Here is an 18880-nt window from a genome sequence, read left to right on the forward strand (position 1 = left end):
AGATGACATCATGAATTTGCAAAAGGAACCCGAAAACAGGCAACAGTGGGATTATAATTTTTATTTAAAATAATAATTTTAAGAGTAAAATTATGTGAACTAAGTTTGAACTACTTTTTTTGAGGTGTTTCCTCTATAGCCAAGTCAAAGTCAGGTACTAAGTTTATGGTTTTGAGCCAAAATTCGTAGGGAGGGATTCAAAGCAGCACATGTAATCAAGATGTGCTCGCATACCAAACCAATTATTTCAATGCAACAGCTGAGCTATTCATTGGACGGGTACTACTCAAGTCTGGCTCAAACACGAACCCATATAGACTCACTTTTTCGAGCTCGTTCGAATTCACATAAATCTAACTGGATACGGACTGAATTTCGACTTGCATGTTAATGAGTCAAGTCCGGTAGAGCCAGTCTGATCCCGTCCAGTTCCGTCTATACTCGGGTATAGGCCATACTCATCGACATGACAGGACATAAAATAGGGGTATGACAAATTTCCAAGCACTTTGATACAGTAGTTTATTAAGAACAGTGGTTGAAGAGATTAAAAGAAGATGTCAAAGAGGAATATCTGTTCATTGACCTTTTCCAAGTGAAGACCCTAAGCTTTGTGATAGAATATTGCCTTCCTAAGAAGACCATTCAAATATTTAGATCACATCAAAAAGAACATGCACTGGCTTTGGATAAGGATAAAAAAAAAACAATAAAATACTGAGAAATTTTCATTGCAAATATTTGATTAAATAATTAATTGTGAATGTTAAGCATAGAGTTTAGCTGCCTCTGCACACAAACCCCTCCTTTTGATCGGGTCTCGAACCAATAAGGCTCGACAAATGCACAAGCATACTAGCTACGTTACACCAAACTAGAATTCTTGACATGGAGAATACTAGAAAGAAAAATGGCAAAATGATGGTATCTTTACAAAAATAAGTTATACCTATAAAATTTTAAGAGTTTCAAAAGTATTTTCGGAAACAAAAATGAAATGTTGAAATGTAAGATTCGATATGTTAATGTGTAACACAGCATAAATCAGCTGCTGAACGGATTATAACTTCTCCTCCAAGGATTGTCATGCTACTGTGCTTAATTGGTACCAAATTCAAAAGCTAATAAACAACCAAGGCATTTGCATCAGTTCATTCCTACAATTACAATAAGCTTAACCACCTTCCAATAAAGCAAACACAAACTCATTGCAATAAATTTAGATGGTGAGCTTGGACGCAAAAGATGAAATTAAAAGAGGCAAAGAATGTGATAAACCATTATAAATGAACAAACAACATAGCCAACGAAAGAACATAAATCTTTCTGTTGATTTCATATAACCAACACAAATCAATGAATTCGAAAGAAACTAAATAAGCAAAAACACGGAGCAATTTGATCCATTAAAGTAAAATTCTTACAGAGATCATTCAGATGTTACTTGGACTACCGTCTTCGTTGTTTGACCACCGGCTAAAGGTGCAAGGTACCAAATTCCTACTAGCAAAACCGCCAAGCTTTGCTCTGAACAACGCCAATCTGCCACCGCTAGTATTACTACCAGACGACGACCCATCAGCTACAACCAATTGACCGCTCATTTGCAGAAACCCAGAACCACTCTCCTGACCAACACCGTCACTGACACTAGTAGCATCGATACCGTCATTATCAATACCTTCATTATCAATACCATCAAAAGTAACAAGAAGCGAAGCTTTTCGATCTTGCAGCCAATCCATAACTTCATTACTCACCGCTCTACATTTCTTAACCTTAACCTTCACCAAATTAGGACATCCCCAAGAAAGTGCTTCAATCCCTACATCCGAGATCGCACACCCCTTTATACAGAACTTCTTCAACGCAGCACATTTCGCTGCAATACACGCAATCTCCTGATCACCTATAATCCCACTGCCACAAAGTGCCAATCTTTCGAGTTTTTGACAATTAGCAGCAATAACACCCAAGCTCAAATGTGTAGCATTAACACCAATCAGAACCAATTCTTGAAGACTAGGACATTGTTTCGCGATGGCGATTAAACCCTCGTCGCCAATCCGATTAGTCCTCCATCCATCAATGTGTAACTTCCTTAACTTCTTACAATTCTCTGCTATACTAACTAACCCTAAATTGGAACACTCAGGTGTTTTAACAATATGTAAAATCTCTAAATTCACCCGTTTCGAAATCGATTCGAGTCCGAAATCACTCACTTGAATCCTCTCTAAATGAACCTCAATCAAACACTCATTTTCTTTTCCAATTATATTAAAAACCTTATCCCAATCACCTAAACACCTAATTATCTTCAAAGTTTTAAGTTTTTTAGCATTAATTACTAACTGTTCAAAACACTGACCGTTTACCAACTCCTTCAAGCAAATTGACTTCAAGGATGAAAACGACGTCGTTGTCGCTTCTCCACCGAGTAGATTCTCACCGCCGCCTCGTAGCCGTTTAATAGACAGCTCATCAAGAGCCGTACAGTGATTAATCATTTCGTAAATTCCTTTAACTCCAAAAGCACACGATCCGCACGACAATTTCTTCAATTTTACACAGTTTTTTGCAAACTCTGCCATCCCGTTATCCGTTATCTCACGGCAGCCGCGCAGCTTCAGCCGTTCGAGGTTACGGCAACGGATTGAGATCATAACGAATGCGTCGTCGTTTAAGCTGATTGATTTACGGTCACAACGGAGAGCGAGTTTAGTGACCGAGTCAAACCGAGTGAATAGAGACGGAATATAAGATATAATTTCCGATTGTGCTTTGAGTGAAAGACGGTGGCGATTACGTCCGTCGACGAGATCCCACCGCCTACACACGGAGGAACAGTTTTTGCGATCGCCGGCGGAGAGAAACTGGAAAATGTAAGCTAAACACTCGTCCGGAATATTATCGGTGTAGTCTGCATCGGTTGTTGTGACTACTTCGGTGGAAAGAATCGGCCGCGGGGGATGTGGAGGTGGAAGACGATTGGTGGCGGAGAGGTGAGCAGCGATGGATGGTGATTGGCCCATAAGATAAGTGAAAGACACGCGCCGATCGGTGTGAAAGAGGAAATTCAATTAATAAAGTGTTAGATTATTTTTAGGGATTTAGGCTTGTGATGAGATTTAATTTATTTATCCCGTCAAATGGGGACTGCGTGCTCTCGTGGCAATCGCTACTTGAAATTGACCGCAGTCGTGGACGCGCATGATTTTGCGTGTGATGAAGTTAGGAAAATAAATCACGACCGTCCAAAAGCGATGACTGTTCGAGATAATTTTTGTTATTATACGATATGGTGGCACGACATTTGGAAAGAACGTGGACATTATGGAGTACATCTAGACTCGGCCGGTGGCGAAACCAGGACTCTAACTTAGGAGGGTCGAAATTTTTACGTTCGGCTATTTAAAAATCAAACGGCTATAAATAAAGTTTAAATCTATTTATTTGTAGTTCTAGGGACGGTTTTAACCACCCCTACAAAGAAAAAACCGCCCCTAACACATGTAGGGGCGGTTTCTAGGGGCGGTTAACCGCCCCTACGGAAAAAACCCTAAAAATTATATATATATATTTTTTAATTTTTTTCCGGCAAGGAGGGTCGGCCGACCCTCTTCGATCCTCCCTAGTTCCGCCCCTGGACCCGGCAATTCAAGTCTGCGGATCATAAACGGGTAAGACTCGTTTAGATACGAACATGATTAGTCTAAATACAAACACAGCACGATTATTAATCGAGTTCGGTAACAAAACTCAAACACGACACGAATATTACACGAGTTACACGATACGAGGCGTATAAATACGTATATATAAATGTGTTGACAAATCAACCCGTTTAAAGTGACAAGTTTAAACTCATTTAATCATTTGGATATTTTTTAAATTATTTAATATAATATTGAAAGAATTATTACCATTTGGTTTATAATTAAGATTAATTAAGACTAATTAAGTTAAATTGTGTATCTCACGCTTTTTTGTGCCAAAGGGTTAAATTTGATACTTTTGGATTGAAGTGGCTCAATTTTCTTGAAAATGTTTTTTTTCTTTTTTTTTGAATTTTTGTTCAAAGTTGAAGAGGCAGATTAATTTTTTATTCATTTTATTTTATTTTATTAGAAAGATTGTTCATTTTAGAAAGATTGTTCATTTTAATTTATTCTAAAGGATTTATGTGAAAGAAAATATCAAGTGGTTGCAAAGATATTGGATTGTAAATCTAAGTTTGGTGAGTGGCCACCACTTTCATCCGTGAGTCAAGTTATTTATGACCACTATTAAAGATGTGATGATTAGGCCAACCAAACTTACCAACTCATTACAACAAGGCAAAAATACTGAAAACTCCTCCATCTTTAAACTTTTTTCAATTTCACCACCATCTAGGAGAATTTTCAATTGCACCTTATTTAGGGTTTTCAGTTTTCATCTGTATCCCAAAATAAAAAAAAAATTAATTAATTTAATGATAAAATTATTAAATCCAACTAAATAGAGAGATTGTATCATTATTTTTTCCATTTGAAAAAAACAAATAAATTAGTATATGGCGGATTAATTTAAACTTTTTTCTAAATAAAAAGAGATCATTTTAGTCAATTGGGGTACAGACGAAAACTGAAAACCCTAAATAGGGTGTAATTAAAAATTCTTCTACATGGTGGTGCAATTGAAAACAAAGTCAAAAGTGGGGAGTTTTTAAATATTTTTGCCCTTACAACAATAATATTCGTCTTTCATTTTATGGTATATTTAAATAATTTTATGTTTATTTTAGACTGGTATGAGATTTTGCATGTTTTTTAATGGTTAGTCTATTTTTTATAAAATAATTCTTTTATATAATATTAACAAGATTATAACCACTTCCATTTAATGATTAAACAACTGAAAAATATTAAAAATAAATTAATTTTAAATTTAACGGTGTAGATCGTACATGACTCCCTCAAATTCAAATGGAATCCCAATCCAATTTATATGCAATAATAGTAATCTTCCTGATTAACGAAGGATTAAAAGAGCTTATGTTTGGAGTCTTAGAAAAAAATGTCAATTTTAGATCAATTATCAATTTTGATCATAAAAAATAACGTCATGATTGACGTCTGTTCAGGATGTAACTGATCTAAAATTAACGGCTAATAATCACCCATGGCCCCTAACTTTTGGATCTCTGATCACCGTCTAAGTGACGGTTCCATGACGGTTCGAAACCGGCCGGTTCCGGTTCCGGTTCCGGTTCCGGTTTTGGACTGTTTAAAAAAAATTGAAAGTAAAATTAAAATATAATTACTAAAAATATATAACTTAAAAATAAAATAACACGCGGAGATAATATTATAAAAAAATAACAAAATAGAACAAATTTCTAATGTTATATATAAATATTAAAACTAAATAGCACTTTATAGACAGGTCTGACTCTTAAACCGCCGGTTTCAACCCAGTACCGTTGGTTTACGGTTCAAAATATTTGGAACCGGTCCGGAACCGGTCATTCTACGGTTCCGGGCTGGTTGTAGTACGGTGTCGGGCCAAGTTTGACCTGGCCGGTACACTGGCTGATCCGGCCCATGGCCAGCTCTACTTTATGTCGGTGCTCACTAAACTCCTTAAAGACGAAAATACTATAGTGTCGTTTTTTTTCAACTGGCTTTCTAAAAAAATGACAGCGCCACGTCATAAAATACTTTAAAAATTAAAATACCCTCCTATTTAATTAAAATAAAAAATAAAAAAATTCACCCAATCAAATCCAACCCGAATCACCCGATCAACCCGAGTGGTTTGGTGACTGTTGGGTGGCGGTGGTCGAGTTGATCGAGTGGTTTGGTTATATTAGGTTAGGTTGGTGATTATTTTTTTGGGTATTTTGATGATGTGGCGCCGCCATTTTTTTTTTAGAATGTCAGCTGACCAAAAAAGATGGTTCAGAGATACTTTCGTATTCGGGAAGTTTAGCAAGCGCCGCTAAAGATTATGGAGTTTAGTGATCGTTTTTAAACATCAGAGGTTTAGTGATCGGACCCTAAAAGTCAGGGATCATGGTGATTATTAGCCAAAATTAACAAACTTTCAAAGTTACTGATTTGGATTTTTTTACCATTTGTTTTAAAGTGGAGGATTAAAATGAATGTTTGTTGATTCAATCTGTCTTCTTAAATTACAATTTGAAGGAGGCTGTCTCCAAGCAATTGCCATTCTCAAAGAGAACAAATGTGTAGGAGAATTTTGCATATCATTAGAATAAATGGAAATCAATGGTCATTGGTCAACACATTTGCTTCAACTAATGGTCAAACATGCAGTCTACATTAATAATAATGATCAAACATGTTAAGAATAAAATTGATAATTCTTTAATAGAAGATTCTAATTTCCCACTCCTTTGAGAAAATAAAGTCCAAACTTTGAAATGTTCAATTTTTACTTGAGAACATGGAAATGTAAGAATGATTCTATACTTTATTTTTCCTTTGATGCATTTCTTGAATGATAATTCCAATCCATTTCTAGCTGATAAACATTTTCTAAATTAGTGCACAAATTTTATCTTCTTTCCCAAAAGATAGAATAATTTAATAAAAAATGCATACAAATTTGTTTTGATCTTTAGTTATCCGAGCATGTGTTGCTTATGTGGTAGCGCATTTAAATTATTTAGTGAGTCGGGTCTAAAAAGAAAAACATTGGTGACTTACATTATTCAAAACGCAATCTCGGTATAAACAATAAATTTAATCATATGAAAATGTTGCAAATTTAAAGAGAGTATATGTAACATTTTACATCGATATGCAAGAATGATTTGAATTATATATAATATCTACAATTTAAATATATAATTACTTTATATTAATTATTTTAGACTAATTATTGAATCTGGGATATATATTATTCTTCAACATTTAGATCCTTGGAGGATTATGAATGCCTGCATATATACAGATAAGGCTGTGAAATCGGTCGGTTCGGTTGACTAACCGAAAAAACCGAAAACTAAAATTTTATGAAAATTCAAAACCGAACTGAAATCGAAGTTGGTCCAAACTGAAATTTAAAAAACCAAAAAATTTTGGTTCGGTTTGGCTTAAAACCAAATTTTAAAAATTATTTTTTTCAGTTTTTTTGAATAAAAAATTAATAAATTATTGATTAATAATAAATTTTCATATATTATAAGTGTGTTTTATCTATTATAATAAATTTTTTAACTTATATATTAGATATCATTAAAAAATAAATACTAAAAAAATATAAATAAACATATAAATTTTAATTTTTCAAAAAAAAGATTTATTATTCGGTTTTTTCGATCGGTTCGGTTTGCAAGAACCTAAAACTGAATTAAAAACTAAATATCAAATTTCTAAATTAATAAAAACCGAATCAAACAGTTTTACCAAAAAACCAAACGAAACTAAAAATTTCGATTTGAACTTTCGATTTTTACACAGCCCTATATACAGACCTTAAGAATTTGCACAGGCCCAAGAAGGCATCAATATGACCCAACGTTTTGGTGGGAAATCAGCCCAAGGCTTTAGTTTGATGAGACTTTTTTTTTTTGAAGTCAGTTTGATGAGACTTAAGAGCTTTGTTATTACAGGTGAACTCGATAAATATTCAAAATTGATTCGATAATAATTAAAGGATTATTTTTATTAAAATATCTATTTTTAGATGACTGTTTGTAAAAGTACGCTCTAATTTTTATTTTATTTTACTTTTACAAAAATACGCTTGTTTTTCTTCTTTTTTTAACAAATGAATGATTTTAGTAGATTATGGTAGATTTTGATAGATTAAATTGTAAAAAAACGTATTTTTATAAAAAAAAGTTTACAAAAACATATTTTTGTAAATAAAATAATTAGAGCGTATTTTGTAATAATTTCTAAAAAAAGCGTACATAGCATTAATTTTCTCATAATTAAATCGGATTTCAATTCAAATTACTCGAGTAAACCATCGAGTCATATTTAAATATTAAGATAATTAACTCAATAGATTCACCGATCTAATCTAGTTTTAGTTAATCTATTTTTTATTTTTTATAATTACATAAATTTTTATAATTATTTCTATTTCTATATTGAACTTAATTTTTTATGTAAATAATTCAATGGAAGTGAGATGAACTCCATTTTTAATTATTCTACCAACTTTTAATTCGAATTACTAGTATACAACTTGACGATTTCACCATTTATCATTAAATAGTCATCTTTGTTCATGAGTTTATCTACCCTTTGTGTTTAGTTTTCTTCAAATGGATTATTCAAGTAGTCGTGCTTCAGATTTAATATTCTTTAATATTTCAGTTTTTTAATGTGTCGATGATTATTTCGTGTTTATTTGTTCTTCAGATTCAACATTTAATATAAATCAAAGTTATTTTATTTATATGGAAGCCGGAAGAAAAAGATAAAATAGATCTGTCTAAAGATGAATTGGTTCCAAATAATCCTCTACAGATTCTTCTTATTTATTGTCGCTTTTAAATTTCTTTTTTTGTCTTGTTCTTTTAGTAAATTAATTGTTCGGCCTAACTAGCTTTTTTTTTTTCCCAATTGAATTACATTACATTTTAATGTTTATTTCAACATGACCTATCTCGGTTAAAAGAAATATGAATGAATACCCGCCAACCAAAACATTTCAAAATTTCAAGTTGACCATAAATATAAATATATCAGCTTTATAAATTTTGTTCGCCAATAGCCAAAAATTGATAAGTAAAATCATAGTGTGGCCCTATTTGCCCAACAAACTACAATCATTTTAACCTTTTGATGATCAAATGTGGAGTATGAGTGAAGGCATGAAAATTAAAGTATAGATATCATAGGCAACTTATATGGCACAATATATTTTTGGGCTCCTAAGTTTATGTTCTTTTTAGCATTAGGTCCTTGAGTTACTATTTATCAATATTAAATTCTTACATTTTCAATTTTATTATATTAGATCATTCTGTTATAAAAAAATAATAAAAAATATTTACAGTGTTAATTCAAACTGAAAAATACTAATAATTAAAAGATCTAATGCCAACAAAAATAAAAATAATAGAAAAACTAATTCTGAATAAAGTTGAATTAAAAAAATGAATAAAAAATTATTTCAGTCGCACTCACAACGCGTGAAGTATATGCATTTTATTTCCGTGACGGAAGGATCTGATGTGTATAAAATTAAAGGTGTAAGGATTTAATATTGGCAAATAGAATAATAGGAATTCAATGCCAAAAATGGATAAATATAGGGACCAAATATACACTTTGCCAACTTATATCGTGTAGTGTGTGGATTAGCCAATACAAAACTTCAGATTGCTTGTGTATCCCTCTTTTGAGCTTAGTCAAAGCCCATGAATGCCATGATTGATTTATATTTTGAAATAATTTTTTTTTTTGAAATAAATATTTTGTTGCTCAAATGGATGGCAAAGACTAAAGTTTCTATTCATGCCTTGTGTGTTCTTTTATTTCACTTTCTTCGTCTTGCATTGATTATGCTATGTGGGCATGGAAATAAATAGCCAAACTATATGTATAGAAGTGACCATGAATTTATTGTAAGTGGAATAGAAAATTATGATTCATGACTGTTTTTTGTTTTGTTAATAAAGTCATTTAGAAGAAAAGAAAAATCAATCATTATCTATACTATTTTAAAGAAAAACTTAAATGGTCAAAAAAATAAAAAAAATAAATTTTTTCAAGGATGAATTTTTTTAAAAAAATTTGGAAGGTCTAATGCCACTATAAACCCCCCTTATCTTCATCCATGCCTATACATATTTGTATTTAAAAAAGCAAGTTCGATCAGATCTGGCCTGAACGCACCCAAGCGCGACTTCGAACATGTATATTGCATACATATCCAAGGTGGGACAAATACTGTTAAAACCTGTATATGATAAATACAAATTAGTACCCATGTCATCATTAGCTCGTGCGAATTACTTACTAAAATATCAATATATAATTGGTGCATGCATGCTCCATGGAACTTAATTCCATGCCCTAAAGAAATTAGTACAAGTTCAAATAAGAATGACAAATAACAAAAATGAAGAAACATGTGGTATTGTATCTGATTTCTGGTGTTATTTGTTAGGAAATCAAGATTAGAAAAAGGCACATTATTCTGCTCCAAAAGGCCAACACAATGTTTAATAATGCATGGAACTTATGGTATTGGTAGTACAATCTAAACCTTTATTTTGTATTTTAAAGTAGAAAGTTTAAAATTGAGGTTTTGCTAGACAACACAACAACCAAACATATTTGTAGTTATCAGGGTTTTAAAAAATGAACCGGTTTAAAGCTAACCGATTTTAACAATTAAATAAAAATAAACATACAACATGTATATTATATTTTGTTTACAATTAATTCATTTTTTAAATTTAAACACGCAAATGAGGATTTGGCCTAACATCTCTAAACTTCTTCAATTGCATTCTAGAGATTGTAAGTTCGCATCCGACTTTTGCAGCATGTTATTTCGGCTGACTTTACAATTTAACACTTAACCTCTAATAATTGACTTCGATTTCTATAAAAAAAGCTTAAATATATATACAAAATTCTAATTAACAAATGAAGTAAAAAGTAGTAATCACACTTTAATTAGTAAATTAAGAATGCGGCATTTTTACAATGTAACTAATTTAATAATTCATTTGTTTTTTTTAATTTTATGTACCGTATTTTCGATCCCGATTGAACTGGTTGAGCAGATCACTCAGTTTTTTTTGGGTACAAAGTCCATGAGGTCTACTGAACCAACTATGAGACGACACCTTTAGACCTTCCACATTCAGACTAATTATCACTCGAGTAGTGTATAGGTCCCTTGCGGGAGGCATACTATATCCTCAAGTTTTTAAACGACCGCATATACAAATACGGTTTGAACCTGTAATCCCACTTAATTAGAAGAGCGTCTTATTAACTCACTTGCGTTTTAGAGTTGGTCCGTTTTGGTTTTTAAAACAATGATAATTACTTCTTATTGTTTGTTTCAACTTCTCCCTCGCAATTCGAGACATCAAATTTATAAAGAACCAAAAGCAAAGTAAAAAGTAAAAAGATATAGAGAGTACTCTAAAACAATAGCTAACTAAAGAAAACCCTAGATGAATCTTTCTTTCTTTTGAACATATAAATAATATTACTACACATTCTTTTTTTCTATTCCTCTTCTTATTCTTTGATCTCTTTTAACCTTTAAACTTTATAGTGCCATAAAATAATCAAAAGAAATGCAAAAACAATTGCTAGCAATTACATGCCTAAAAAGATTAGAGAGATACGTAGAGATAGAGAAACTTTCTTGGATAGCTTCTTTAAAATCCGGGCTCTTGCTTATAAAAAACTTATGAAATTTAGCACATTGGAAATGATGGATATTGAGCATAATACTATATGAATACCTCTTTAATTATTCTGAAAAGTCATGATTACCCTGTTTAACACATTATATTAAGGCTCAATGATTTAGGAAAACCAAAACTTTTCATATTTTTTTTACAATTCTGACCAAAATATTAAATTTTTATAGCGATAATTCACCTTAATCGATTTAATAGTGTAATCTCCACATTATAAAAAAATCATACGGACAAAAAAATGTCATATAGGATTGAACATTATTATTGGACCAGAAAAATACGAGCTTTCGACCTTTTGCAATTTTAGCCAAAAATTTAAAATGTTTGTAATTTTAGCTAAATATTTTGGTCGATGGATTCCACGTCGTCATATGCTTTGACTACATGAATGTTATGTGGAATTGGGTAAACACTATTAAATTATTGAAATAATTTATTTTTAAATTTTTAAACTATACCATTTTTAATTATCTGACTCTTAAATTAAATTTTGTTTTTTTTTTGTCCTTTAACTTAGCAAAAATGTATGTTTAAATGTCACGACACGAAAACTCGAATCGAAATTGGCCTAGAGAATGGAAGCGGGTGCTCCGAAATCCGTAACAAGTCTAAAATCACTATTATGATTAAATTGAAATGTAATTAAATATTTATTCATAAATGATGAGACCTTATTTAAATAAATCGTCAGAGTTTAAAACTCTTAAAATATTTATACACAAATTATAATACTCTAAACTACTGCGGACAACTAGAATTTAAAACATTTTTTTTCAGTTTTTTTATCAAATTAAACTTCCGAAAAATAAACGTGCGGAAGTTTCTTTCAAAACCAGATCAGTTACATCAGAGTTTTCGCTAAACTGAAGAGTCAGAAAAAAAACAAAATTTAGGGACCTGAAAATGAGTTAATCCTAAATTATTTGAGGCGTATTGATTAAAATCGTTGTAAATATTTGAAATTAGACTAAAATCATGAAGTTTTATAGTTTTGATTAAAATTACAAAAAGTTAATATTTAAAGCAAATAATATTTATAAATAAAGCAAATAACAATAATTTTGCTTTTGCTCTTTTTTTTCCTTTTTCTATTTCACACAGATAATCTCAATATTGCAACCTGGGTAATTGACTCATGTAAAATGTTAAAGACTGCATGATGAAGTTGGACATTTGAAAATAACAGATTTAGTGAAACAATTTAATAGGTAATTTTATAAATCAAGGTATATATGATGAAGTTGCAGGTTAATCTTCAAGTCTAGACATTAGGAAAAAAATCGTCAACGTATTATTTGAATGGCGTCTGAATTATTACCAACCTATAATTTTAGTGATTGAATTTATTCTTTAATTAGTATTCTAATGTTTTTGAATTGATCAAATGAGTGTTTTTAATTATTTTTTGATACCTTAATTATTAGAAATGCCATAAAAAATAATTTATTAATATAATTTATCATTTTAATTTCACATACTTGCACACACTATGGTATATTTTTGTAATATGATATTACAACTTAAATAAATTTGGTATATCGAGTATCAGCAAAATACCTTTTAATATATTTTAAAAAAGTTGAAATAGTAATTTAAATGAAATAAAATGCCCAGACACCGAACTAGTAGATTACAAAAAATGTAGACACTATTATTGTAATTTTTCATATATAAATGAATTCCCTGGAGATTGATAATGGGATTAGTGGGTAAAATATCAATGCACGATGATGATGATGAGGACAATAATGATGTTAAAAAGATGTAAACTTGAAAGGACAATGATGGTGATAATTGAGTACTAGTAATTGCATTTATGGTGTTAGATCATAATTGATGTGAATTAGGTATTCATTAGCCAATTCTAGTAATTTAACACCAAAATTCTTTAACTTCATAAATCAAATTACACAAAAAGAAAACTAAAGGTTTGATTATTTAAAAATATTCAACTTTTTGATTTTTTTAATTTATGTTTTAAACTTTTCACATCGACAATTTTAGTCCACTTTTAATTTTCAGTTTTAATTGTAGTCATTTATTTAAATTAGAGCTACATTTATATTGTTTCGTTTTGTTCGAATTTGTCTTTCTAACGTCAAAAATTTCAAACATGTGATGAAGTGCATATTTAAATCTTTTTCCACTTAAATTTAAACAAATGGTACAATTGAAATTGAAAATTAAAAAAAAATAGCAGTTTCGAAAGTTTGGACCATGAACGAAAAAAAGTTAAAAAAATCATATACTCCAATTATTAAGCCAAAAGTAAAATTGTGTTCACCCTATCTCTTGAAAAATGAATTTAATACAGAAAAAAGAATTGAATATTAAGCTTAATTAGAGACATTATGATTGAGTAGAAAGAAATGTGTTATTGTACTTGTTTGTGCTGGCTGCTAATACCACATGATCATCATTGTTCTTTATTTATATGATTGAAATACAATCTACTCTATGTAGAACAGAAAAAAAAAACATGGGTTCTCTGTTTTCAATCATTAAACTTTAATTGAACTAAACAAGGCAATTAGTTGATAACATAATGTTTAATTAGTTTAAACATTCTGGCTATCTACTTATAAGCATCAGCATTCTAACATTATTCAATAGCCAAAATAAAGTTATAGATTCTCAACTATAAAAAATTAATACATATATTTAAATAAAAAAATTGATAGTTAAATCCAGTGATTTTATATTTTTTAGTCAATTATTTAAAAGTACATAAAATATATTTTAAGTTATTTTTATAGTAAAATAATCCATACTTAAAGATTCTTTTTTATGAAATTTTCTATAATAAAAATATTTTAATAGTAACAAATTATAAAATTATTGGACCAAGTATGTTATACACATAAATCATAATTGGAAAAGTTAAATCATATCATATTTAATCTTTCATTTTTTACTATTTTAGTGTATTGACTTCTCTTTTGTTTTATGGCATTAATTAATAGTTATAACTCAAATGATATACGCGTTAGGTAGCAATTTTGTTAAATTGTGTTTTTTTTTACAAACGCTTTCCTTCCCCTACCTTATAAAATAATATGTATATCTGCATATATTTCATGTTGTCGTAAATATACTTAGATTGGATTTTTGGTGAATTACTCTCATCTGAATAATATTGAATAATGCTATTTTTTAAGAGCATATATTAATGTCAAAACACTGTCTACCAGTCGATTCAGTTGGATTAGATAGTAAAAATATCAACAATTTTTTGATTTTGAAAAAGTGAAAATAGAAGTGAATTAAAGAGTAAAATTCAATTTAGTTTTAGTTCAATTTTTAATTTTATTCTATTAGTGTTGTAAATGAATGGAGTTCCTCGTGACACCTCGATAAAAGTTTAGTTCGTGTTTTTTTTGTAACCTAAACAAATCGAGTTTGAGTTTGTTCTTATGTTCATTTATTTAAACAGTCTGAATACGAGTATAGTGGTGTTCAACTCGTTTATGTTCACAAATATAGCTCGTTTATAAGCTCGTTTGATTGTTCGTGAACTAGATCGTTTTGAAGCTCTACATCGTATTGGAGCTCGATAAACAGTTCACAAACTAGTTAATTTTAAAATCAAATATAAAAATTTAATTTAAACACTAAACAAGCTCCTACAATTTCATAACAACCCTAAGATGATTAAGTTCGTTTCATGTTTAGCCCGTGTTCCTTTCTTAAGCAGCTAAATGAGTCGAGCTCTTGTTTATTTGTTTAGTTGTCAAACGAGTCGAGGTCGTGTTCAACTCGTATTCGTTTGTTTAGCTGTTAAACAAGCTGAGATCATGTTCGTTCATTTAGCTGTAAAACGAATTCGCTCGCGAGCATGTTCTCGAACTCAACTCGTTTAGGCAGATACGTCCGAACTGAACATAAACCGAACATAATCTCCATAAATTAATTAAAGCAAAGTAATAAATGTAGAAGGTAGAAACAAGATAAAGCATTTATTCAAGAGTTTAGGAAGAGAGTTAAAAAGAGATGCAGAAGGTTATAAATGAACCCAATTTTCAAAATTGAACAAAGAATATAGTAATAAATCAATGAATAGTAGCATAAAAAGATGAAAAAAATGGGGAAAGGAGACAGCTAAGAATGCGTACGGCGTATGTTTGTGGCAGACATTATGAAGTTAAAATAATAAGCTCATAAACACAAGAAAGGTAGAATTAAATAAAAGGTCAAATTAGGGTTTGTTTGTGTTCAATTCAATGTTTTTGTTTTCCCCCTCAATCCAATTACAAACCAAATAGAAACCTCTCTTTTCACTGTGAGCTGTCCCTTTTGTACCCTGCCTTTTCCCATGCCATTTTTCTCGTGAATTTTTAATTTCATGGATATTTAACGAAATTATTTTCCTAATTTTAAAAAGATTTATTTCGAAAATATATAAATTTGAAAACTTATTTACTATATATCTATAATTGCCCACGTTATCTTAGCCGCACTTCTCGCTCTACTTCTCTTTCTTTCAAATTTTTCTCTTACTTTTTTCTCTTTCATGTATACTTCTCTCAACTTACTCTTCCGTTCGTCTACTTCTGCCGCACATCACTTTCTTCCTTTTCGCCGTCGCTCATTTTTTGATAGATTTCTCATCGTGGTTTTCTCATTATTGCGTTTTTTCGGTGGATTTTTTGTCGCCGCGATTCTTCCATTGATTTTTTCGTCGCCGCGTTTCTTCTGATGAATTTCTCGATATCATTTTTATATTTTTTTTTACAATTTTTTAAATTTTTTGTGATAGTTTAGATTTTTACAAAGGGATTATTGTAGATATATTATTTTTTATTTATGAAATTGTTTTATTATTTATATAATTATTTTGTCTTTCTCTTGTTCAGATTTATTCTTTTATTTTGATGCTACTGTTTTTGTAAAAATAAATTGATTTATGGTATATTTGCAGTGTTTTTATTGTGTATTGCGTTATAGTGAATTTTGGTGTATTTATAGAGTATTTTTTGTGTTTTCATAGCGTATATATATTTTTATGGTGTATTTGCAATATTTATGATGTATTTGCAGTGTTTTTATGTTATACACAATAAGAATACTACAAAAACACTACAAATGCTATATACACACCATAAATACATTATAAATACACTATAGTTATACTAAAACAACATCATAGATACACTATAAAAATATCATATTTACACTAAAAACATTATAAAACAGTCTATAAAAAAGAGCATAAATCGATAAAAACTAAAAAAAAGCATTTAGAAAATTAGAAAAAGAATAAGGTATTTTTGGTAAAAAAAGGTACGATCTGTAAATATATTTAAAAACAATATCAAATTAAAAATAAAATTTAAAACAATGTACTATAAGAAATTTCCTTATTTTAAAATACATGAAAGTCTTTATTTCTCATTTTTTACTATATATAAAACATTATTTTAATAACTATAGTAAATTTAGACTATCCTATAAGTAGGCATGAGCAAACAGGCTGGTTGATAACCAATTAATTAAAATTAAATTAGTTAAATTATTAAATTTCTCTAACATAACTAATTAGATTAGAGAAAATTTCCTAGTATCTTTTTAAAAAACATAATATCTCAACATTTTTATAATTTATTTACATGTCATACATTTTTTTTATCTGAGATACATATTTTAGAATTTTAATTTTAAAAATACATTTTTTTTATTTTTTTTACGGTTTATATATTTCTTTTATTTTTTTATATTTTTTGATGTTGTTTTCTATAGTATTTTATTGTGTATTTATGGTGTTTTTAGTGTAAATACACTATCAAAATACCATAAAAATGTCATAAAATATCATAAAAATAGAAAATTGATTCGTTGTGTACCCTGTAGTAAAAACACTATAAAAACACGACATATACACCATAGAAGCACCAAAAAAACATGGTCGAAACATAAAAAAACAACAGAAATACACTAAAATATTGATCCACCATAAATACACTACAAATGCACTATAAATTAATTTGTTGTTTATAAAATCAGTAAAATTAAAATAACATAACAAATCTATGAACAAGAGAGAAAAAGACAAAATAATTATATTTTCAATATAATAATTTTAAATATCTAAAAAATATAAAAGAAGACGACGACGATGAAGCATCCAGAAAAAAGACGGCGATACAATGAAATCACTGAAAATGACGACGATGATGGAACCTCTTAAAAAGACGGCGACAACGGGGAAATAACTGAAAAAGGGCGACGATGATGAAGCAACCAGAAAAAACATAGCAACAGGCAACGTGATTGCAGATCTAAAAAAAAAAAAATCGTAAATTTAAGATGTAGAGAATACGAAAAAATTTTAAGAAGAGAGAAAAAGAGAGAAGAAATAGAAAGATTTGTGTGTTAGAGAAAAATGAGAGAGAATGAATACGAATTGCGAAGGAAGAAAATCCAAATTAGTAAGAGTTATTTTTGAAATTAAATTTCTAATTTAAGTAGGAAAATTATGGAGATATGACTCAAAAAGGTGAAATTAAATTTAAAAAGTAAAGTATTATATAAATAATCCTATTAAATTATAAGTTTTAACTAAAATCAAATTAATCAAAATTTCCAAATTGTAAAACCAAATCATTTAAATTATTTGGTTAAGCCGATAAACATATACAAAATATTATAAAATTCACTAAAATAAAATAAAAAGTTAATAGAAATATAAAGTAACAAAAGTGGAGATTCTGTTTTTTAACATTTATATCAGTATATGTCATATTGTTGAACATTTATTGACAAATTACATAATATAATGCTCACTTCTTTTCTAAATAATAGTAGATTATTTGGACAAATACAAAATTTCAAAAAATATGAGTTGGTTCATATTAATTTTTATCTACCTTTTCAATTTTTATTTGTAATTTTCTAAACATATAAAATGTATATAAAATGGCTAGTTTTTATAGGTGTATTTTATACTGAAATATAAAGTAATTGGTTCATTTAAATTATTAAAAGTTATTAAAACTTTTATGTTAATATGTTTTTTATTTTATAAAATATATATCAATTAAAAACTATTAAACTAATTATTGAAATTGGAGTACTAACTAAAATAAACTATTATAGTAAGATAACTATTAAAATTAGAGTACTAACTAAAATAAACTAATATGCTAAACTAACTAACTAACTAAAATAATTATTATATTAAAATAATTATCTACAGTACTAATTAAAATAGACTACTTTAAAAATTTAATAATTATTATTTTAATTAGTATTTTTTAAGCATATAGATTTTATATAAAATAAACTATCTCCAATAAATTATTATTTTAACTATAATAATAAGATAAACTATAATCATAAGATTCAGAGTATTTTTATATAAATTCTCTATTATCATAAAATTTGAGTATCAATTTAATTGTTAAACTATTAAAATAATTATTTAAAATTTTAAATAAAATAAACTATTTTTAATTAATTATTAGT

At 29.0% G+C, this 18880-nt stretch overlaps 1 protein-coding gene across 1 annotated transcript; it reads right to left on the reverse strand.

Moving 5' to 3' along the window:
* Positions 1-1246: 1246 nt before the first annotated feature.
* LOC126656541 (F-box protein SKIP2) lies at positions 1247-3250 on the reverse strand. The gene has a single exon (XM_050351131.2). The coding sequence runs from the start codon at positions 3033-3035 to the stop codon at positions 1434-1436; it is 1602 nt and encodes a 533-aa protein (XP_050207088.1). The 5' UTR covers positions 3036-3250; the 3' UTR covers positions 1247-1433.
* Between the last annotated feature and the right edge of the window lie 15630 nt (positions 3251-18880).

Source organism: Mercurialis annua, linkage group LG7 (genome assembly GCF_937616625.2).
Source record: "Mercurialis annua linkage group LG7, ddMerAnnu1.2, whole genome shotgun sequence".
Classification (NCBI taxonomy): domain Eukaryota; kingdom Viridiplantae; phylum Streptophyta; class Magnoliopsida; order Malpighiales; family Euphorbiaceae; genus Mercurialis; species Mercurialis annua.

Coding starts and splice junctions, on each gene's coding strand:
- LOC126656541 (XM_050351131.2), bottom strand. CDS start 3,035: ATGGGCCAATCACCATCCATCGCTGCTCACCTCTCCGCCACCAATCGT.